This window comes from Aulostomus chinensis, chromosome 9 (genome assembly GCF_037954235.1).
Source record: "Aulostomus chinensis isolate RoL2024-O1b breed Wild chromosome 9, RoL_Achi_v1.0, whole genome shotgun sequence".
Taxonomy (NCBI): Eukaryota; Metazoa; Chordata; class Actinopteri; order Syngnathiformes; family Aulostomidae; genus Aulostomus; species Aulostomus chinensis.
In genome coordinates, this window is record NC_141328.1 from 16350628 (window position 1) to 16373763 (window position 23136).

General features: G+C 41.2%; 1 protein-coding gene across 6 annotated transcripts in view; it reads left to right on the plus strand.

Moving 5' to 3' along the window:
* The window catches only part of atp2b3b (ATPase plasma membrane Ca2+ transporting 3b), a 63617-nt gene that overhangs the window by 33846 nt on the left and 6635 nt on the right, over nt 1-23136 (plus strand). For 3 of the 6 annotated variants that reach the window (XM_086213984.1, XM_086213983.1, XM_086213985.1), the window contains 7 exons: nt 2423-2510; nt 2681-2787; nt 4140-4331; nt 7484-7697; nt 7858-8069; nt 12390-12497; nt 12649-12831. In XM_086213984.1, coding sequence (XP_086070110.1) covers nt 2423-2510; nt 2681-2787; nt 4140-4331; nt 7484-7697; nt 7858-8069; nt 12390-12497; nt 12649-12831 — 1104 coding nt within the window. Of the gene's footprint in view, nt 1-2422; nt 2511-2680; nt 2788-4139; nt 4332-7483; nt 7698-7857; nt 8070-12389; nt 12498-12648; nt 12832-14839; nt 15000-23136 lie in introns of all 6 variants that reach the window. The other 3 variants (XM_086213986.1, XM_086213987.1, XM_086213988.1) reach the window with 2 other exon arrangements.

Below are 23136 nucleotides of genomic sequence, written 5' to 3' on the forward strand. Positions count from 1 at the left end.
AAAAGATGTATTGAGTTGATCACAATAGTATCATGTGATTTATATATATATATATATATATATATATATATATATATATATATATAAAACTAGTGTTTAGTTGTACTTTTGGAGGAGATTAAAAAATTCCATATTTACAGGACTGTGTTTGAAATCTTGAAACTATTTTAAAGCTCTTGGCTAAAGTGCCGTCAAACCTGCTGTTATACAGTATGTCAAACTCATTCATGTGTCTAATTTGCCTTGATTTGTGTGTTAAGGTTTCCTGATTAGCTGCAGTTGTTGATATTGTCACAACACTAAATAATGCCTTTACCTTGGAAAATATTCAAAAATGCAAGACTTTAAGACACCAAAATTGGTGTAACATCATGTGGTCTCTGCACAGTAATTGTGTGTCATTAGACCATTAGACATAGGTGCAGCATGGGTTTCATTGCTCATTTCTGACTGACATAGATAGATAGATAGATAGATAGATAGATAGATAGATAGATAGATAGATAGATAGATAGATAGATAGATAGATAGATATATTAGGTATATATGTATTTATTTATTTATTTATTAACTAGTTGCCATTGTCATGCTCAGCTTCCTTGTCGTGCTCAGCAACTCTATTTGCAAGAAAAGAAGTGTGATCAGGTGCATTGTTGCTGTCCCTGTCTTGAGGTCCAGAATACTGGTGCAGTATTCTTATTCTTTAAAGGGACTGTTGTGTGTGGTAATAGCTTTCCAGGTGATTACCGAATATGGCGTTAGGAGATGGATGCCAATAGTGATATTAGGAAAATACCGAATACGATCCCTCAAATCACATATTGCATATTAAGCGATAAATTGCCGTATTTAAAGCGGTAGATTATATTGCCTCACAGAAGTCAGCGTGGTCCCCGATGTGTGTCTGTTAGCATGTTTGAGGCAGGTACTTAAACACTGATAGACAGATTTTGCTGATATTTGGCGGAAAGAGAAATTGTAATACAACAAACAAGTTGTCAACTTTCAAAAATGATCTGGATCATATTGTAGTTCCTTTACATCGCTTTGGGGCATTCAAAGGATATAGTCATTAGCGGTATTTCTGGACATGTCATAGATGAATTAAGTTCAAATCCCTTGAGTCCATGGGGAAACTCTTGATAATAGTCTGGATTTGTGATCACGGTTGAGCCCATGTATGTTAATAAGAGGCAGAGGGATGGAACAGGTCTTGTTCTGGATCAGGGATCTGGAATACCAGTTGGTAAGAAAATGTATGAATGGCTGTTGATGCATATGTTGATATTCTTTGTTCATATTGTCTCCTTAGCCATGGTATGTACTCCCTTCTGTCTAGTGATACATGCTACTATTAATTTACTAACACTGATACATGTGACTGCTTGTCAACATGGAGCAAATTTGTATACGCTAAAGTTTTTCAGTCTGCTGCTTCCATCCAGGGAGGCCGAGGGCTCTGTGGGGCTACGAGGGGACTTCTTTTTTGTTTTGTTTTTTGTTTTTTGTGAAATGCTGAATGAGTTTGATCCCGGTACAGTAATGTGATTAAACCACATGAGACGTTTCGAGGGGAGACGTGTCCTTGGTGGAACGAACTGTTGTGCTAACTAAGATCTGACAGGCAACACACTACTGTTTTTTTTAGTGGCAAAAATATTGGGACCTACTGGCTTAATCTTCAACAGTATGTTGTGTTTTAATATTATTATATGGGTTTAAGACTAATCCATATGGGGAAATGAACACGTTGAGATGTAAGAAAATAGATGTAAAGTCAGTTATATTAAAAGGTATTTACAACATTAACCTACAGCACCTTAGACTATAGAAATAAAAGCAACTGACATGAATGGGCACTTTTAATTTTACAATTTTTAATAAACTTCGCAAATATTAATACAACTAAAGTCCAACAGTAAATTGTTAATCTGAGAAATAGTTTTCCCTGACACATGGTAGTGTAGAAATAAAAAAAAAAAAAGCATCTTGTTGGTTTCGTCACATAAATAACAAACGCGTCAGAGTTGCACTGCATCTGACTCATCTACAGAACCTTGCATTAATATTCACTTTCCAGCACCAAACTGAAGTTTATTTGAAGAACACAAATGAATGTTTCCCTGGCTAATACAGGGATGTTGAAGTCTCAGTTAAAGCTCTTTCCAGTGAGCAACTACCGCTACGGAATGTTTGGAGACTGCCATATCAACACTAATACATCTATATTCATTGTGGTTACAACAAGGTAATGTCTCTACAGGATTTCATGGAACCTGTTTGTTTTCTGTTTGGATGAGAGAGTTACTTCCACCTGTGCGCATTTGACTCTGCCTGTGTCAACAGCGACATCTAGTGAACGAAGATTTCAAGGCTCCCTCATCTAAAAGTCTTCCACCTTTGTCTCTTTCTCTAAATGCAGATCGAACAGGAACGTATTGACAAAATCTGGCCCAAACTACGTGTATTGGCTCGCTCCTCACCAACTGACAAACACACACTGGTCAAAGGTGAGTCTCAAACACACACATTCAGTTACACCTGTGCTCAACAAAATGAAAATAATAACAATGTGATGTTTTGACTGGTTTGCCGGGCAACTCGTGTGATGAGGAACTGTGGACATTCAACTGCATTATAATGATATTTTGACGAATGTCTCCTTCCTATTTGTGTCCAGGCATCATTGACAGTAATGTCATAGAACAGAGGCAAGTTGTTGCAGTAACAGGAGATGGAACCAATGATGGGCCAGCGCTGAAGAAGGCTGATGTGGGCTTTGCCATGGTAACTTTGAATATTATTCACCACATTATACATATTTATACAACATGATGTAGGGTACATAAAATATATTTCCTTTGGAATGAATCCCTCTTCTGAGTGGCATGTTGTTGATGTTAGCACAGCTGACATGCATGTCAACTGCAAGGTTCCAGAAAGTTTAGAATGTGCTTAGTATGAACTGTTAAGTTTTCAGATTTGCTTGTATTTGATTTTCAGCATATCCTGGTGTTTCAAACTCAGTCCTGTGTAAAACAAAATCGTTAAATGTTTAAATCTTGTAATAAGTCACCTTAAGAAAGTACTTTTCAGGGGAAAGATTTAACCCTATTAAAAGGTTATGGGTGAATTTGATGTGCAGTAATCAGCTGCTGCCTGAGAGACAGATTAAATGGCCCTATCACCCAAAACAGCCAGAAAACTTCACACTTCATAGGGATGAATTATGTAATGAAATTATATAATTATGAAAGAGATTCAGATTGTTTTGTAAACCCAGTTGTCTTAACAAGTCAGTTTTATTTTTGTAAAGCCAAATCACAACAAAGGTTATTTCAAACAACAGCCACACTCACCCAACAATTCCCCCCTGAACAAGCATTTCTGCCCAGAACAAGAACAAAAAAACAGCAGTGTTTTACAGCAAGTGTTAAACACAACCCTAGTTCTTTTTACGCAGCGTAATACCTTTTGGGCAAAAGTGTGTTTGATGACTTCTGAGACAGCTTTCTCTACAGCAGCTAAGCTAACTAGCAGTCAGTCTGGTGGGGGTTATGGACTTCAGCAATGCACACAGAGAGGAGAGAAGGGGATTTATCTGATTGTTTGGCTCTAAAAATGATGGACAAAACGTGTATGTCCTAAAAAATTGGATGTGTTCCTTTGGTCATGCATTAATAACTGTTACTTAAGGCTTGTTTAACCTTTGGTATTGTTGCTTTATAAGTTAACTAATGTGTATAACCATTGTTTACTAACAGTGGGGTAGGGTTAGGGATTGGGTGTTAGGGTGAAGTGTTACTTAAGGGATCCATGTTCCGCATTTTACAGTAAGGGTCACTAAGAGAATTCATAAATGGTTATTTATACTCAATTAATGCTTATTTAGCACTCATACTGTATATAACTAAGCATTAACTAACAGTTATTTATGTACTTATGTCACTGTTGAGTGTTAATTGTATTGCTAGTAACAATGTAGATGCGTTGGTTAAAGCAGCTTGAAAGTGCTTCAAAAGTTATTGAAATAAGCTAAGAAGCTATGTTAGCCTAATGAGACTTGGAGACAGGGAGACCCAGCACTGAGGCAGTAAACTCCTGCATGAATCATGTCATGACTGTCTCATCTCTGTCAGGGTATCGCGGGGACAGACGTAGCCAAAGAGGCATCTGACATCATCCTGACTGATGACAACTTCAGCAGCATTGTCAAGGCGGTGATGTGGGGACGAAATGTCTACGACAGCATCTCCAAGTTCTTGCAGTTCCAGCTCACGGTTAACATCGTAGCTGTCATAGTGGCCTTCACCGGGGCCTGCATCACTCAGGTAGATGCTCACCCATCACCTCTGATAACGCTTCTCGCCTCAGACCTGAGAAGACAACTCAGCTGAAATGCTTTTTATGCATGTTCTCACATGTTGTGATTGAAAGTCATTCATTAAGGCCAAACCAAGACTTCAGTTGATCCTGTCGGTCACACAAAGTAGGAGCAGCACACACACACACACACACACACACACACACACACACAAACCAAACCAGACAAACAAACTCCCTGTTTTAGGCCATCTTTAACACAAAAGGATAATAAATGACATTTTCATGCCTACTTGACTGCAACATCTGTGGCCAGTGGTGTCATACTTTGGACTTGTTTCTTGGATTGTTTAGTAGATAAAGCAGAGAGGGAAAACATTGTTATTAAATTGAACTTAAACATCCATCCATTTTCACCCACATATCCTGTTAAGGGTCACGGGGGGGTGGGGTGGGGGGGTGGAGCCTATCCCAGCAGCCTTCGGGCGAGAGGCAGGGTTCACCCTGGACAGGTCACCAGTCCATCACAGGGCCAACACATAGAGACAAACAACCATTCACACTCACAGTCACACCTACAGTCAATTTAGAGTATCAATCAGCCTCGTCCCCTCTTGATGTCTTTGGACTGTGGGAGGAAGCTGGAGTACCAGAGAGAACCCACACAGGAACAGGGAGAACATGGAGACTCCACACAGAAAGATCCTGTGCTGGAGCCGGGACTCGAATCTGGAACCTTCTTGCTGTGAGGAGACAGTGCTGACCACTGCACCACCATGCAGCTCTTGAATTTAAACAAAAACTAGGAACTAATCAATATAAAATCAAATTATATTGTTTATTTCTTGCTCTCTTCCTTTTTTTTTCTTCCGTCAATTGTGTACTAGATATTCTATTATGTTCCTTGAAACCTTAACAGCTGTATAAAGCAGAGGAAATTAAATACAAGGTTTTTTTTTATTTTATCCTTGGAAGTAAGCTCACTGTGACCAACATCATTTATCTGATACCCAGGAGTTCACATGCTTATGATAATAACTTCTTACAAATGTCTAATAGTGTGAAATTATGAGGAGATGACTTTTGAAATATAAAAGGTCAACGTCAGTGGGACATCATAATGTTCTTTTCAGGCTGTTATTAAGCACCATCTCATAACGCCTTGAGGGAATAATGATGGATTCTGGGTCACTAAAAAAAAAGACACTTCAAAGCTTTTACTGCGTTTCCTAAAAGCATTGAAACTACAACTGGACTGGCCAGGTACAACCAGGAGGTAGTAATTCTTGTTAAGAATACTGAAATACTGTAGTCATATTAATTAAGCAGCAAACATTATATTTAAGCACAAACAGAATTACATACCAGATTCTGACCAGAATATAGGTCCCCTAACTAATAAGGCAGATATCAAAGATAGAGCAAATTTAATTGTGTTTACTCATAACACTGAATTGCTTATCAGTGAAGATGGATCTCATTTTGCATGCACCAGAGGCTTGTGCTTGTCTCTGATGCAAACTTAAAATTACAATAATTAGTAATTATTATCATGATAATAATAACAGGCCTACTAATGAAAAATCTTTCACTGTTTTTTGTGAGGCAAAAATTATAGATGAGATACAGATTATGGATTCAAATCTTTAGGATCCTCAATTGTAAATGATCTTTTTATTATATCTTCAACTTGGTGAGTGACATTTTGCTCAGGGGCATCACTTTGGTAGAAGTGTAAGTAAAAGGTTTAAGGTTTCTTTATTGTCATTGAACATTTCTGCACAATGAAATGTAGTTAGACACAGTCTGTCACACAGCAGCATTGAATGTCCATCATAAGTAAAGTGCAGATGGAAGGTGCAACAGCAGTCTAGTTCAGGCTTGTCCAGGGTGTGTCCAGTCAGACCTGTTTTTTTTCAGCTCTGTTTTCCAACCGGGCGGAGTAGATCTGATGCAGGGGTGCCGATGATTTTTTTGGGCAGTCTTGATGATCCGCTGCAGGTCTTTCCTCTCCTCTGAGGAGCAGCTTGAGAGCCACACAGTGCATCCATAGCTCAGGACACTCTCTATGGTGCACTGGTAGAAGTTTGAGAGGAGTTTCTGTGGTAGGCTGGTTTTCCTGAGGGTTCGCAGAAAGAAAAGACTCTGCTGGGCCTTCCTCATAAAATATAAAGAGGCAGAGTGCTATATGAAGCGGCTGTAGAAGGACCTAAACACAGAGAACAGATAGAAGGCTTTGCAGGACTTGGTGAAACTAGATTTATTCACAAAAAACTCAGAGACACCGGTAAATGTGAGGTGACACATAAAAGGACCAGACTACAACTGTCAGGGCAACCAAACTCAAATACTCTCAGCTGAAGATGGAACAAGAAACAGGTGGGAGGACACGAGGGCTAGGAAGGACCCGATCGAGTAGGAGACACTAGCAGGGCTGGGACTGACGTGGACTGATTAATTGACAAGATATAGGTGAAGCACTAAAAAAGCAGGAAAATTGACAAAAACAGGAAATGACACGCACACAATGACAGAGGAAGGAAGAGCTACTAAAATAAATCAGGAACTGAACACTAGTAAACTAAAACAGCTACACAAACTAAAAATCCAGTAAAGAACGAGACAAGGTCCAGATGGGACCGTGACAGCAGAGGCTGTGATACACCGGCAAAAGTCATTGTAACAACACAGTATTTGTTTGTGTTATATCCTGCTACCTTTAAGTTTTCTCTCTACTGAAAGAGAGAGTTCTCCGGCTGTGAAGGCAGAACACCCCGTGACATGTGACGTAAAAGGACAAAGATGAAAATATGAAGACAAGCAGTCAACTTAGCGTCAAAGCTAAGCGATCCAATCTGACTCGTCAACACTTGGGAGATTACAATTTGAAGTAAAAGACGAGGAAAAACAACAACGACTGCAGACTCACTGGTCTTTAAAAAAAATACTAATTATAAGATGTGCGCTCTGACATTCCCAGAAGTCTGCTTTGTTTTTGAGAGGGAGAGATAATGTTTACCTGGACAATTAAAGAACTAAAACCACTGCTCTTTTTATTGACCTGCTATTTGTTTACATTGACTGGCAGAATCAAAGAAGCCTTGGTCAGGATATGAAACTGTGCCTTGTCAAAATGATGGCGTCCACATGTGTTGTGCAGGACTCTCCGCTGAAGGCGGTGCAGATGCTCTGGGTGAATTTGATCATGGACACATTTGCTTCTCTGGCCCTGGCCACCGAACCCCCCACTGAAGCCCTGTTGCTACGGAAACCCTATGGTCGGAACAACCCTCTCATCTCCCTCACCATGATGAAGAACATCTTAGGCCATGGAGTATACCAGCTGATCATCATCTTCACCCTGCTATTCATAGGTGCACACACACACACACACACACACACACACACACACGCACGCACGCACGCACGCACACAAACCACTGGCATGGGAACTGGGGGAGCAGCTAAGACAGAGATCACCACAGCAGCTAACTTGATTCCCAAATGTTCTCCACGTGTCTTTCTTGTCTGTAGGCGAGCGCATGTTTAACATCGACAGCGGCCGCAACGCTCCGCTCCACTCCCCTCCATCTGAGCACTACACCATCATCTTCAACACCTTTGTCCTCATGCAGCTGTTCAATGAGATCAATGCTCGCAAGATCCACGGAGAGAGAAATGTCTTTGATGGCATATTCTCCAACCCCATCTTCTGCTCCATTGTTCTGGGGACGTTCGCTGTGCAGGTAAGGTGAACCTCTTCACCTCAACCTTTGATTTGTGTTTGTTCGTTTTTTTATCATTTGTGATAGTTTGATATCTTGTTGTCACAAAGTCGACCCTTGCAGGCCACTGCTGTCTTCAGGACTGGATCACTAATTGATGGCTTTTTAGGAGTATGCTCATGATGGAGTTACAAAGGTTTTATTTTTCAATGTTGTTAAGATTAAGGAATTTTCTGAACAGAATGATGTAAAAGGTATGATTCTGTTGAAGCAAATAGAATATAGAATATGATATAGGAATTTAAAACATTATTTTTACACATTGTACCATGATGTATTTCTTTTCCAAAGAAACTGCCATTTTATTAAAAAAAAAAAGTTTTCTCAATTTCAGCAGTTGTCGTATGATACGACTCAGCAACTTTTGTTGAAATGATTCTACCAATTTAGACGTCTTCATTGAACTAGATGCAGCATCAGAAGAGGGGCCCTGTACATTCCTGTGAAAGCTGTTCAGTGGCATATAAAGGAAACACTTGTCCACTTGTCCTTGGCCTATACAGTTTTGAACTAGGGACTTATGCGCAGCTAAGCCCACTAACTTCCAATTTAGTCCTCAGATAACTACAATGCGTATGAAGCTCCTTTAGCCTTTTCAAATTTTATTTGTCAAAACTGTTCAAAATATGAGGACTCAATGAGTCACTTTTGCAGGGCTTTGATGCTGAAATAAATGCATGTATCATTTTGCAGTCCCAATGAAAGTCAATTGGAAGAAGGTGGAGTTGTGAGTACATTGTTTGTTCACAATGTGAATTTGCTTGACTACGAAGTCAGAGGTCTGGTCAAGTACTGAACCATACAGTGGATGTATCTTTTGAGTGAATCCTTTAAATGAACAGGTTCTAATGATTTGTGTCACTGAAATGAAGGATTTTTCGCTAGACTAGGTGTTTGATCAGATTTTGTGTTTTCTTCCCTTGCAGTTTGCTAGTACTTGTCTTTTATCACGGATGGTTGTAAAGCTGGACTGCTTTGACCCATCAGTGGATCAACCATAAAATATTTTACACGGAATAAAAAATGATAATGAATTAATTCCACAGTTGGCCGTGTCTTACACATAGTACCTTTAACTACCATATGATCTTTGATTGATACTTTACAGTAAATACAGCAGAAAGTCTTTGAATTGATGGAATGTGAAAAAAAAACTGACAGGCAAAGATCGAGTGAGCAAAGGACAGAAGAAGAGGAATAGCAAAGCTCTTCAGTGCTTGCTGGCTCTTTGGGGAGAAACGAGACAGGAGAGAGTGCTGGAGGGCGATGGCGGTGATTTGAGTGTGACAGTGACAAAGAGACAGTTCAAAGAGATTTTAAAAGGAGGAGATGAAGGAGCTGAAGACAGAAAGCAGCTTGAGAGAGTTGAAATAGAGGGAGAGGGAGATTAGTGAGGAAGATGGAGCCCTCTTCTTTGAAGAAAGATATTAGTGCTGTATTTGACAGAATATTTCCTTCTCTCAGTGAGATTTATGCACTTGTGCCATTTGTGCAGTTTTTGTCAAGATGCAAATGTCTCTGATATCTCACTGGCCTGGTGTAAATGTGGCACCACAAAACCTCTTTGACTGATCTGGGAATTTGGTCTCTGATTTCTCACTTTGATCTTGGAGGGTTCTAACTTAGATCTCTGACTTTCATCTCAGTCATTTTGTCTGTCAGAGCTGTGCCCAAATTCTGTCTGTCATCCTGCCAACCTTTATCTCCAACGTTTTTTTTTTTTTTGGATCACCATAAGCTGTCATCTCAGCATTTTATCTCTGTTTTCTCACTGTCATCTCAGACTTCAGACCATCAAACTTGACTCTGCGCTTCTTCTGGTCCCTAGCAATTCAAACAGCAACTATGACATTGATTGGATTGTTGAGTTAATTAAGGCAAAGTTTTGAATACATGTGGTAGAGCTGCAACGATTAGTCGACAAAAATCGATAATAGAAATAGTCGACAATGAATTCCATGGTCGACTATTGTCACCAGACGCGTTTTTCCAACAGAGTGAGGCACCTCACTTGATTATAATCTCTGCCGAGAGTCGCTCATGCGCAGTAGCGTCTCTGTCTCTGAGCGGTAACGTACAGAAATGGTGGCGTCAACATCAGGTACGCGTACCCATCCATTGTCTTCCGCTTATTCCTACATTAAGGGTCGCGGGGCTCCAGCCTATCCCAGCATCAACGGGCGAGAGGCGGGGTACACCTTGGACAGGCCAACATAGAGAGACAAACAACCATTCACACTCACAGTCACACCTACGGTCAATTTAGAGTATCAATCAGCCTCATCCCCTCTTGATGTCTTTGGACTGTGGGAGGAAGCTGGAGTACCAGAGAGAACCCACACAGGAACAGGGAGAACATGGAGACTCACACAGAAAGATCCCATGCTGGAGCCGGGACTTGAACCCGGAACCTTCTTGCTGTGAGGCGACAGTGCTAATGCTTGGGAGCATTTTAGCCTGGATACGGCAAATAAAAAGACTACTTGCAAAGTTTGCAAAGCAGACCTTGGTGTCATGGCAGGACCTCGGTGATGCACGAACATTTAACGAGAAAGCACGTCGGGCAGTTGAACGAAACGGAGTCTGACTCGCCTCGGTGAGATTCAAGAAACATTCAAGCCAGTACGATTTTTATGACATACATTGTACATTTTATAAGCGTATTTAAAAGAGAACTTGAGAAATAATCAATAAAATCAAATCAATAAAAGATGTATTTTTCATTGTACCCATCTTTCTTGTGTTTATTATCATTTGCCACATAATTAAATCAACTTCATGCTAAATTTAAGAAAAAATTAATAATTATCAGATTAGTCGACTAATTGTTTCATTAGTCGGTGACTAGTCGACTATTAAAATAGTTGTTAGTTGCGGCCCTAACATGTGGACAGATGATGTGTGTTTTTTAAGTGGGAGTGAAGTGCTGTAGTCATGTTCGCTGCAGTCGGAGTGCAGTGTTAGTATATTTTGCCAGAAGCAGCAGCAGCATGACAAGGCAACTGTAACATGTAAAATGAGGTTAGAAAGCAGGTCTACCGAAAATGTTTTACCATCTATAGGCCTGTGTGCATCCAAGTGTTTGTTTCCAGCTTAAAAACACCAGGCACTCTGCTGAACACATCTAGCTGGGAGTGCTGGAGTGTGCTTTGGAGGTGCCAGATTTTTTCAGCTGAAACACTTTCGTTGCTAAGATACAGAATCTGAGCAAAAGTAAAAATGTAGGCAGATAATTAGTGTCCGTCCTCTGTTCTTTGCTCTTGATGAAATAAAGACCGAACCAGAGAGAGAGAGAGAGAGAGAGAGAAAGAGAGTCAGAGAGAGAGAGAGAGAGAGAGAAAGAGAGAGAGAGGCTCCACATTGACCTTGTCAGGCTGCTGGGATTTCTGGCATAGTTTAAATGTGCTGCTCCCGTAGCAAACAATTAACAATACACTGGTCTCATGAAAAAAATGTGCTGTAGTAGATGCAGACTGTTAATGTCACATAAGATTATCCATCATTCATTGTATTCAAAATGTACTTGTTTTAGTATATCAAAGCACTACCAAGGAAACAATATATTTTCATACCCTTTTTGTGCCTTTAATTGGATGACAGAAAATTGAAGATAGACTGATTCATCCTAGCAAGTAAATACAATTTTCCTGTATTGGAAGATTGTGGCATTTCTGTGTTATTTTGATGGTGATAGTAAAGATATGCATGAGAGGCAGGGCAGAGAGAGGATGACATGCTGCTGCTGCAGTAACGGACTCTGCCTTGGTACTTCAAGCAGGTGAGCTGCGGGGCGCCATGATAAAAAAAAAAATATTTAATGAGATAAAAATGATTCTAAGTGCTTCAGGGAACACAAAATTCTTTCCAGAAGGAGTGAACATTTTGTTTTAAGAAAAATGTCCTCTGAGGTCAACCTTTGAAACGTGTTTATGTGTTTCAGGTTGACGAAACATTCGTGCCCAGACCCTTTGCTGAAGTGTGATTTAAGAACATACACATGGACAGAAGCTTTCTATATATTTTATTTTATTTTATTTTATGTCACACCAGTCAAATCTTCTACAGAGAAGGGAAGTTCAAATGTGACTAAATGGACATTTAGTTTTGCCTCATGAATAATAAATACGTTGCTCATATGCAGGTGGTTTCGTAATGTCACACAGATCACCAACTCCCATTTCCTACTTGAACAGACCAGAAGCCAGGACTAGTGAGTGGTGCAGCATGTGAGTGGTGCAGTGCTGCTTTGTCCCTCACCATCACTCTGTGTTTCTGCTGCAGATCGTGATCGTGCAGTGGGGAGGGAAGCCCTTCAGCTGTGCTCCTCTTAACATGGAGCAGTGGCTCTGGTGTCTGTTCGTGGGTGTTGGAGAACTACTCTGGGGGCAGGTAAGCTGCTCTTCAGCCTGCTTTATCAAAAACATACTGACTGCAGTACGTTTAGGCTGACAGGCTTGCTTCACCTGGAGTTTCTCCCTGATGTGGGGGTAAAGAAACATTCCCCACAGTTATGGAACACTGACACAAACATGACCTCCAGGTGATTGCCACTGTACCGGCGGAGCGGTTGCCATGCCTGAAGGAAGCAGGACTGGGTCTGGAGCCAGGGGAGGAGGAGGGAGAGGAACTGGCAGAGGATGAAGAGGAGATCGACTGTGCTGAGAGAGAGCTGCGCCGTGGACAGATCCTCTGGTTCAGAGGGCTCAACCGAATCCAAACCCAGGTACTGTACTGAGCTGACGCCCAAAAGCAAACCGTAACCTAAACTTTCCCTCATGATGACACATGCAAAGGTACACCACAAGAACCTCCACCAGAAGCCTCACATGGTCGTGATGTACAAGCAGTTTGTTTCAGGCCACTTACAGCTACACGAGGATGGTAAAACACAGTCGTCTGTCCAAAGTGCTTTATGCTTCAATGCAAATGATTTAAGGGGAAATTTGCCCCTGAACTGTGTAGCACGACTGCCTAATAAACTGTCAGTACCATGGCCTTCACACGCCAACAGAGGAGATTTAGTTTATCACTGAAGCTTGCCTCCTCTTTGACACAGTCTTAGACAAGTGCCTCATTTGTTCTTACTGTTTATAAGTCAGTGTCTCTCTTCTGCTTCCTGTACTGCTCTTCTGACTTGTGCCAAACACAATGATTCAAATATGCTTCTCTCCAACACAGCTAACATCTCTGTTCTGCTCAAACATCACCACAATAGCTTCTTCTGTCATGGTATTTTAAGATGAATAAACATCACTGGTGTGTATGTGTCGCAGCTCTTGTGTGCGTGAGTGTTTCTGCGTTGGATGCCGGCTTAAGCTAAGCTAACAGTAGAAGATTCATGCTCTGCCTGGTTTGAGATGTTAAGAGTTAAATCTGCCTCCTCGCAGTTCTAGAGGGGCAGACTCTCAGCTGAAGTGCCTGTCTTTTTGTTAAGGTTTTCATTATGAGCATTTGGTCTGAATGTGCAGGTGGCGAAGAGACATGCAAGCACGCACACAAACACACACACACACATTCACACACAATAACGCTGCGTCCGAAATTCCAAACTAATACACAGAACAGCCACTAGTTGGGGCGTCATGTGTGAATGATGGAGTTTCCAATTTTGGAGGGTGTCCCTCTGAGTTTGGTGTGTTCATGAGATTTAAGTTGTAAAAAACATGGATGCCGGAAAGAAGACAAGTTGCATTTTAATGTTTAGAACCTGTAGGTGTAGGGTTAGGGTCTAATTGTTTTTATTTGATGATGAAGAGCAAAGGAGGATAAGGAGGTTATGGATGACTTCTAGAGCTAATCTGGCTCACTGTACTTGAGCTGCAGTTTACATTGATACCATATTACACATTATAGAATCACAAAATGATATTCAGTCCATTAATTGAAAAAAAAATACATACCATGAACCAAGCAATGACTTCTGTCTGCCATTTTCTGTATATATCATGTAATCTCAGTGCCTTATCCCCAAATGAGCTACAGCTACTGAGTTGTTTTTCTGCCACGACAGGCCGTACACAGTCTTTTTTGCCATCAGAAACTTGTCATTCCTATTAGTCTGGCATCACGTGAATGTAGTAATATTCTATGAAATGTTGAAGTGATGACACCTTAGGTCTAAAAAGGTCAAAGGTCATCTTCAGTTTGATGACATAATCTTTCTTGCCTTTGTTCAAACCTTTTATTAAATTTCATTTAAAGATGTCTGAAACCTAAGATGAATCCAAAAGTATGAGAAATGCAAGTTATGTGCAAGCACTGGAGCACTGGACTTTGTGCAGGCACAAATATCCCATAATGCAATGCAGTAGTGATGAAAACAGTGATCGAGGTAGGTTTAGCAAAACACGATATGTATTAATGTTGCATATTCACCTTCTCTTCATAAATTTGTTCCTCCTTTGGGTGCAGTGTTATATGTAAACAGTTACCATGGTGACAGCTCTGAGTGAGTGATATTATTACGCACTGAGCAGTGAGTTCATAAAGACACTTTTCGTCATTTATATACACAAAAGTACTTTTAATTAGTGCATAGTATGTGATTTCGGACGCAGCTGCACACAAACACTCATGTACACATGCAGTCACCATAAATAAATTCCGCGGTTGTCACTTCTGCTGTGACGAGAAATGTTTTTAAGTGAATACAACACACACACTCGCACAGACGAGTTCACTCTCAGACCGGCCTTTCCTGCCCTCACTGCTGTTTTGTCTCTGTCCTGCAGATGGAGGTAGTGAGCACATTCAAGCGAAGCGGTTCGTTTCAGGGAGCGGTGAGACGGCGCTCCTCTGTGCTCAGTCAGCTCCACGACGTAAACACTATCTCTACCCCCTCTCACGTAGCTCTCTCCACTGCAACAGCCAATACCAGCCCAGCCCCCGGGAGTGAGTCCGCCGAAAGCATGTACACACATTCACGCACTTATACCTGCACACACACACACACACACACACACACACACACACACACACACACACACACACACCTCTCTCTCTCTCTCTCACACACACTCACTCAGAGACACAAACACACACACACTGCTGCACGGCACGTGGGCTGCAGTATTTTTACTCTCTATGGTCATGTCCCCTCCAGCCCGCTCGCTGCTCGTGTGTGTGTGTGTACAGTATCTCCTCTATTCTTTTTCCTTTTAAACAGCACCAGTCCTGACCAGCTGTGCACTTCTGGTCTGATCTGGTCTATGCTACATCCGGGTCCAGTCCAGACTTTGTGTTGTTGTCGTTGTTGTTGTTGAGTGTCGGTTGGTGCAGGAGGCCGCTTGCTATTCCCTCTCTGACTGAGGTGTCCTTACAGAAGTGAGAGTTTCCACAAAAAAAAAAAAAAAAAAGCACGAGAAGAACATTTTGGTAGTGAAACTGTCCTAATTTACCTTGACAGGAGGAAAGGATGCGTCCTCAAGTACAGAGAGTCAAGGACAACTCCTCCTGCACTGTGTCTTACTTCCTGTCTGTGAATGAGGTCAAGCGTAGTAACTGGGATTGACCCCTGCTCTTAATATATCCAATGTAGAGGAGTTATGTTGTTATTGTTTTCATAAAAAAGCATTCTGTGACTCATTATAAATGGTCATTGAATTCACACACATCAAACAACATTCATGTGGCTTTTCTAAACTGTAAACCTTCGAGTATAAAAGCCCCGAAACACCCTGCTGTTTGGAAACCTACAGGATAAAACCTTCTTTCTTTATTCCTCTTTCATCTTTCTTTCTTTCTTTTTCTTTCTTTCCTCTGCTCCTCTCACTTTTGTTCTGCAATTGTTGTCACCTGGTTATTTCTGTAACAGTATTTCCAGCTTCGACGTCACAAGTTTGGCTCTCCTATCCCGCCATTCCTCCTCCTCCAAACAAAAAAAAACCAACAACCCATCTTCTAACTTTCTCTCTCTCTTTTCCTCCAACACGGCTCTCTTCCTCTTTCCTGTATATTTTTTGAGATATTGCAGGTTCCCTGTTTGCTCCAAGTCAACAGAAAGATTTTGTGAATTGTGTTCTGATTGTTCTCCATGAGTAGAGTTGTTCTTTTGTTGAGGTATTTAGATTTGACCAGATCTAAATACAGGCTCATGTGTAGCATATCGATAAGATTTCTTTAGTAGATTTTCTCCACATTTTCCTTGTTTGAATCATTCTTTGTCCCTTACCACATCCTCCCATCTCCTTACTAAGGTAGCACCACCCCTCATGTTTTCTCTTTGAGTTTTCTGTATGTCAGTTCTGCGCGTGTCTGTTAGTTTGTGTGTGTGTGTGTGTGTGTGTGTGTGTGTGTGTGTGTGTGTGTGTGCGCGTGCGTGAATGCAAGCGTGCGTGAATGCAAGCGTGCGTGAATGCAAGCGTGCGTGTGTGCACTTGCTAGCTGATAGCTGCACTTCTGTGTGTTTCTCTGGCAGTACACGAGAGTGCACTTTGTAAATGTGTGCACCTGTGCTTGGGCGCGCGTGCGCGCGCGCGTGTGTCTGTGTGTGGGTGTGTGTGTCTGTGTGTGCATGCTCGCATACGGTTGTGCTGTCTCCTCATTTGGTCGTCTTCTCAGTTGCTTCTCCTTACCTTCTTGCCTTTGTGTCCATCCTTCCCTCCTCCCATCCCACGCTGTCTCCCTCCCCATGTTGCTCCATCAATTGTAGGTGTAGATACAGAGAGGCCCAAGTTGACGCTGCTGACGCCCCCATTGATGACTGTAATCATTCTGTACAGACACCCAGAATTACCTGAGCTCAAGCATCCTCGATAAGTGTAATATATAAGTATATTCCAAAGACCTTGAGCTGGTTGCCTGATAGAAATGACAGGTAATGAAGGTGTGGACAGAGAGATGTACAGTCAAAGTATGAGCCTAGTTTCCGCTGCTAGCTCATTGCTTGCTTTTTTTCAATTCTTTGTCCTTAATTTGAAGAGCTTCTTGTGTCAAAACCTATCACACAGGCATACATTTTCAAGCCACCCTTGTGGTTCATGACCTGGTGAGAAACAGGTTTGCTGCTCTGCATTGTAAGCTGGCAAATTACTTGACTGAAAACAGAGAATGAGAATTCAGGTGGTGTCTAATACCTCTCCAACTGCAGTAAAGTACAGAAAAGTACTGTAGATCGAGATGATTGCACTTATAAGCATGAGACTAGACTCTATCTGCCACTACAAACAAGGCTTATGTCGTGCCCCTGTTACATAATAATTGCGTATAGTCGTTTTGTAACTTCAAGATAATATCACCGTTTTTTTCAAACATTCACTTGGATTAAAATTAAATGAAAATGTATTAGTTTATGTGTTCATGGGCCCTATTTAAGCAATTTATGGCACCAGGCAGTTAGCAGATGCAACGTGTGCACCATTTGTTGGCCGCTATTTTGGTAATCAGAGTGAAACACACTTGGCAAAGAGGCAGTCCTTAGACACCTAATTTTTCATAGTTGTGTTTCAGGCACAACATCACTCAAACCAATCCGAGCGACTTGTTTCATCCCCGTTTAAGCCCAGGTTAAAACCCTTTAAACCCCCCCATTTCAACTCAGGAGAAGTGTTCTCACCTGAAGAAACAGACCTCCTCGTGCACCAAGCAAAGGCCCGCACATGTCTTAGGGTTATATACGAGAGTCGTAGGCATCCACTGAAGGAGGTGAAGCAGGGCTGGAAGGAGGTAGCAACCGATTGTGTGTGACCGAGTGCTAGCCCGCACCATGCTTAAAATAGAGCCTTATATGACATAGATCTCTGACAAAGTCTGTAATCTAAATATGCAAAGCTTAATTGTGAGCAGTCGGCTGAAAGCAACTTTATTACTTAATTACTGAAAAGTGTCACTCTGGTGCCAGATCAGATTATGGAGAAATAATTTATAAATAGGAATCCTAAATATCTAAAGAGGAGTTACATTTCAGAACATCATAAAAAGTTATTTACAGTACTATCATTAGGCCTTTTATTATGCCTGCTCACTTTGGGGAGCCCTGCAATATGATAACTGTAATAGTAGAGGTATTGAAGTCCATCCATCCATTTTCTTTACCGCTTATCGCGGGGGTTGCAGGGCTGGAGCCTGTCCCAGCTGACATTGGGCAAGAGGCGGTTTCACCCTGGACGGGTTGGTAGTCGGTCGTAGGGCCATCAGGAGCAATTAGGGGTTCAGTATCTTGCTCAAGGATACTTTGACATGGGGGGAGTGTGTCCCATGCCGCCCCAGCTATTTTCAAGATAAATAAATTTAGCTGAGATTGCTTGAAATGCTATGTAAGTTCCCTAAAAAGCATTAAATAACATATTGCATTTCTTGCAAACATAATAATTCATTAAAAAAATGTAAAAAGTGATTAATGAAACCTCAGTAAGACCTGAGTAAGTTAAAGTCGGTTAGAGGTAATAAAATTGCAGTTACATTTGATAGTTGCAAAGTCCTACCGCGTACTCTGTTTAATGTTATGCTTTTTGTTGTAGGTAGTACGCAAACAGTTGAACATAATAGTTTATTCTATGGCAGCACGGTGGTGCAGTGGTCAGCACTGTCGCCTCGCAGCAAGAAGGTTCCGGGTTTGAGTCCCGGCTCCAGCACAGGATCTTTCTGTGTGAGTCTGCATGTTCTCCCTGTTCCTGTGTGGGTTCTCTCTGGTACTCCAGCTTCCTCCCACAGTCCAAAGACATCAAGAGGGGACGAGGCTGATTGATACTCTAAATTGAACGTAGGTGTGACTGTGAGTGTGAATGGTTGTCTGTCTCTATGTGTTGGTCCTGTGATGGACTGGTGACCTGTCCAGGGTGAACCCCGCCTCACACCTGAAAGCTGTTGGGATAGGCTCCAGCCCCCCACGACCCTTAACAGGAATAAGCGGAAGAAAATGGATGGATGGATTGTTATTTATTCTACATGTTGTAATGTCAAAACAGAACTGACACTAAATACAACACACAAATATAATTTAGCTTTGTACTGAAGTTTTACAACTTCTACTTTCCCCCTAAAATATTTTTTCTTTGAATATAGTTTCACATCGTAGTTTACATACACTAGAAATATGCTATTATTGTTGTACTTGAGATTTAAAAAAATACTTGTGAATAATAGTTAAGGTTAACTTAATAAAGCTACCTTGAATTTACATCAGTCTATTAACACGCTGGTCTTTAGCTGATAAAATGTTTGCCATCTATCTTAAGCCCGTTAGCATGATAACATTTTCTACTCAGCAAAAAGTGCAGATAGATAGACTATTACGACAGGTTAAAATGTGAGGTTTTATCAATATCCCTTATTTCATCTTTGTATGAAAAGAAAGTCAAATGTTCGCACTTACTGTATCATGAAATAAACATTAAATTCCGTGGTTCTTTGGAGTTACAATCAACAGCAATAACGAGAAAAATTCAGGGTAAATTCTTCTGATCTGCAGGGTGTAGGATGTACATAGCTGTACATAGTTGGAAACAAATTAGCAACACACCCTAGAACAGTAACGCTGAGTTTTCACCCACACAATTCTTGTCAGGTCATCTTATAGGGTCCCCCATAGTACCTTTTTCATTTTATGTGACATGGCATATTGAGACATTAAAGAAAAGTACTTCAATTTGGCATACAGTATTGCACTGAAAACAATATTTCATCAGGAGTGATGGTGTTACTAATTTTAACATTAGTTTTCTACTGTTAATATTTGCAAATATTAATGTTTCCAATGTTGGTAACACCAACCAGAAAAAAAAAAAAATGTTGAGTCTCCCAACTTCTAGTCACAATCAGAATGTTTCCATAGAGCTGCAGTGATAAATGAGCCAGTAAAAAGATGACAGGCGCTCAGAGTTCAGAAGGTTCATAAGCCTGCACGTTTGTGTGTCATATCTAAGGATTTACACTCTCAGTAGGAAGTGGTGGGCTTTGCGCTGAGTGCCACTGCCAGGAAAAGAAAGTTTTTATGTGGGATTTGTTGACATCACAGATATAGAATATTATGAACCGTAAAGGGATACTTCACACAAAAAGTGGATTTTGCTTTTCAAATACTCATAAACATATGCCTTGACACACTTCTCTCTCTGGCATCATTTATTTTTGACTCCAGAATGCAGAAAGACCCAGCCATGTGTATTTAGCTTGTAGCCAATAGCAACTGATGGCTAACAAGAAACAAAAATGTGTCATTGCGTTAACATGAATGAGTGTGAAAGTGTTAAGAGTTTTGAATGTTTTTAGATGAAAATCAAAGTGTTTGTAGATTACTGAGAATATGATTGAATAAGAAGAAATGGATTATACTGGACAATGTGTTTGAGAGTTTGGAGACAAACGTTTCTGGACTTTAGCTATTAGCTTCAAGCTAACAATACATGGCTGGCTCTTCCGTTATTCTTACAAAGGAGTGATGCAAGATGGAAAAAAACTTCTCCGTGAGCTCAAGACACCTATTTGTGAGCACCTGACAGGAAAAATGCACTTTATGGGTGAAGTCTTGTTATAATTTTGAAGACTATGAACTCTGGTGTTATGATCTAATATAACACACTCAAACAACAACAAAAAAACAAAAAAAACAACACGCTATACTTATCTCAGCAAGCCACTTCATCTCTCTTACTTTAGAAGTCAAACATCTAAAATATTGAAAAGATATAGAGAAATGGCTGTGTTTCATGCTTTCATCCAGCTGAGCTGTGCTGGACCCTCCGTGATCCCTCTGGATCATTCGAAGTTGATCTATGGATCCAGTTTGTTTTCATTTCAGACAGATCTTGTTTTACTTAGCTTAGTAAGAGAAAAAAAAAGTTTGGTCAGGGAAGATCAAAGGAAATGTGTCTCTATTCCAGCTCCTCAGTTCTCAGCTGATGTTATTTAGCCCCTGTTTTTGCTCTTGAAATGAGATGCGACTAGGAGACACGAGGAAGGATCGGTTCTACGGATTAGACTTCAGTCGTCACATATGAAAGCGAGGGTGCTAAAACACACCGTAGGGTGGAAATGGGAGCCATTAACCAGTCATCTACCTCATAGCTTCTCCCTGTATTTATGTTGCACTTTTCTTCTCATCAGCAGTTGTTTTGCACACAGCAGCCTCAACACTCCAGCTCCTATCTCCTTCTCGTATTTTAACCATCATTGTTTTTCCATCAAGCACTGCTGAATGAGCCGACAGGGAGAGAGAGAGAGAGAGAGAGAGAGAGAGAGAGAGAGAGATAAGTAACACAGCAAGGCCCTGACCTCCAGGCCTCTCTGGTCACATTGTGGGCGTTATATACTCGAAAGTTTACTCTTTCTATGGAGACTAAATGAAAACAAACCGAGCGCTGAAGTGAGACAGTAACATTCTTCTCAGTCTGCATGAAGTGTTTTTCTACTGTCTGACAGGCTCTTTGGAAAAACAGATAAGCACTGAACCTACTGCTTGACCGTCAGTCTGTCTGTCTGTATGTTTGTCCGTCTGTCACATGTGCCAGAGTCATATGTAGAGACTCCAACTGCAGCACTGACCCCCACCCCTTTCAAATTCCGCTGTCAAATGTTTGAATTTCAGTCGGGGTCTCTGCGTACGGCTCTGCCTGCCTGTGCCCGTCACTCGATTTGCATTGAACTGTCTTGGTTTCTTTGAGCTCATACTGCTTCTTCTCCTCTGTTTGGGCTTGGGGGAAGGGTGCATGGACCAACTGCCATGGCAAAGGAATGTGTTTATGCACGCATACATCATACACTGCATCATACACTCATAGACCTCACTCGTGTGTATGTGTGTGTGTGTGTGTGTGTAAGAGAGAGAGAGAGAGAAAGAGACAAAGCTCTGATTCAGCATGACTTGGCTGCCTCTCGATGTGTGTGACAGGGCTAACTTTGAACCAATCACCTTCTGTTCTCTGACCAATCAACTAACCTGCTGGTTCTATGTGATGTCACCTTTCTTTGTTTGCAAGACTTCTTTTTTTAATCCTGCAGCAACTTCATCATCAGCATCATCATGACTTCAGTCACTCTGCTCTCCTCTGTCGCTCACTGCTGCATGGCTGCAGTATATTTTGCACGTGTGCATGTGCGTGTGTGTGTTTGTGTGCGGGTGTGGGTGTGTGAGTGTGTGTGCATCCATGTGTTTGTGTATGTGTGCAGAGATGCTGGTTGACTCACTGTCGGGCTGTCAGTGTTTTGGAGTGTGTGATGCGGCTCTCTTCAACAAACAATGCCTGTGATTGACATTTTTCTGATGCATGCAGACGTCAAGCTCTAAGCCATACCATGTGGAAACAACTCAACTGCTGCTGCATGTGTGCGTGTGTGTACGTGCTAGCGTGTGTGTACGTGTGTGTACGTGTGTGTGTGTGTGTGTGTGTGTGTGTGTGTGTGTGTGTGAAAGTGGTCACTGCAATAGATATTTCACTGCAACAGATTCTTCATTTTTATTTTACTGAACATTAACCTAACTCACTCACTATTCCTGCTTCTTCTCCATCTGTGCCTAACAACCAGCCTCATCTGTTTGTGTGCATGCATGTGATCCAGTGGGCTTAGGTACGAGTACCCCCCATCACCCACATGCTTTATCACCCCCCCTAACACACACGCACGCACGCACCATGTGTGTATGAAGTGTGCAGCTTCTGTGGTCTTCGTGATGGTGGCTACTGAATGCTCTTGTCTTGCGAGAAGTGATTGGTGTGTGAGAACTGACAAAAACACGTGTCATGTGTCATTAGCATTTTGAAACACCTTTTTTTCCACTTCTGTCTTTTGGAGATGCACAGGATCAGGTGGATGCTCTCATGATACTGAAAGAGTCAAGATTTTTATGTAGCTGAGTGTAAGGTGATTACAAACTACCCTGATAACCTTGAAGTCATTATAAGATTAAAGATTCAATTTAGTACAAAACCTGAATTGTTAATTTTCTCTTATGATGAATAAAACAAAAAAAAAAGCGTCAAATTTGTGCTTTTATCATGTAATCATCTTGCAGTTACTCTCAACAAGAGGAATTTTCCCTCTTTGACCTTTAAATTTAACAGATACTTCAAAAGATAGCTTGATATTTTTAAGA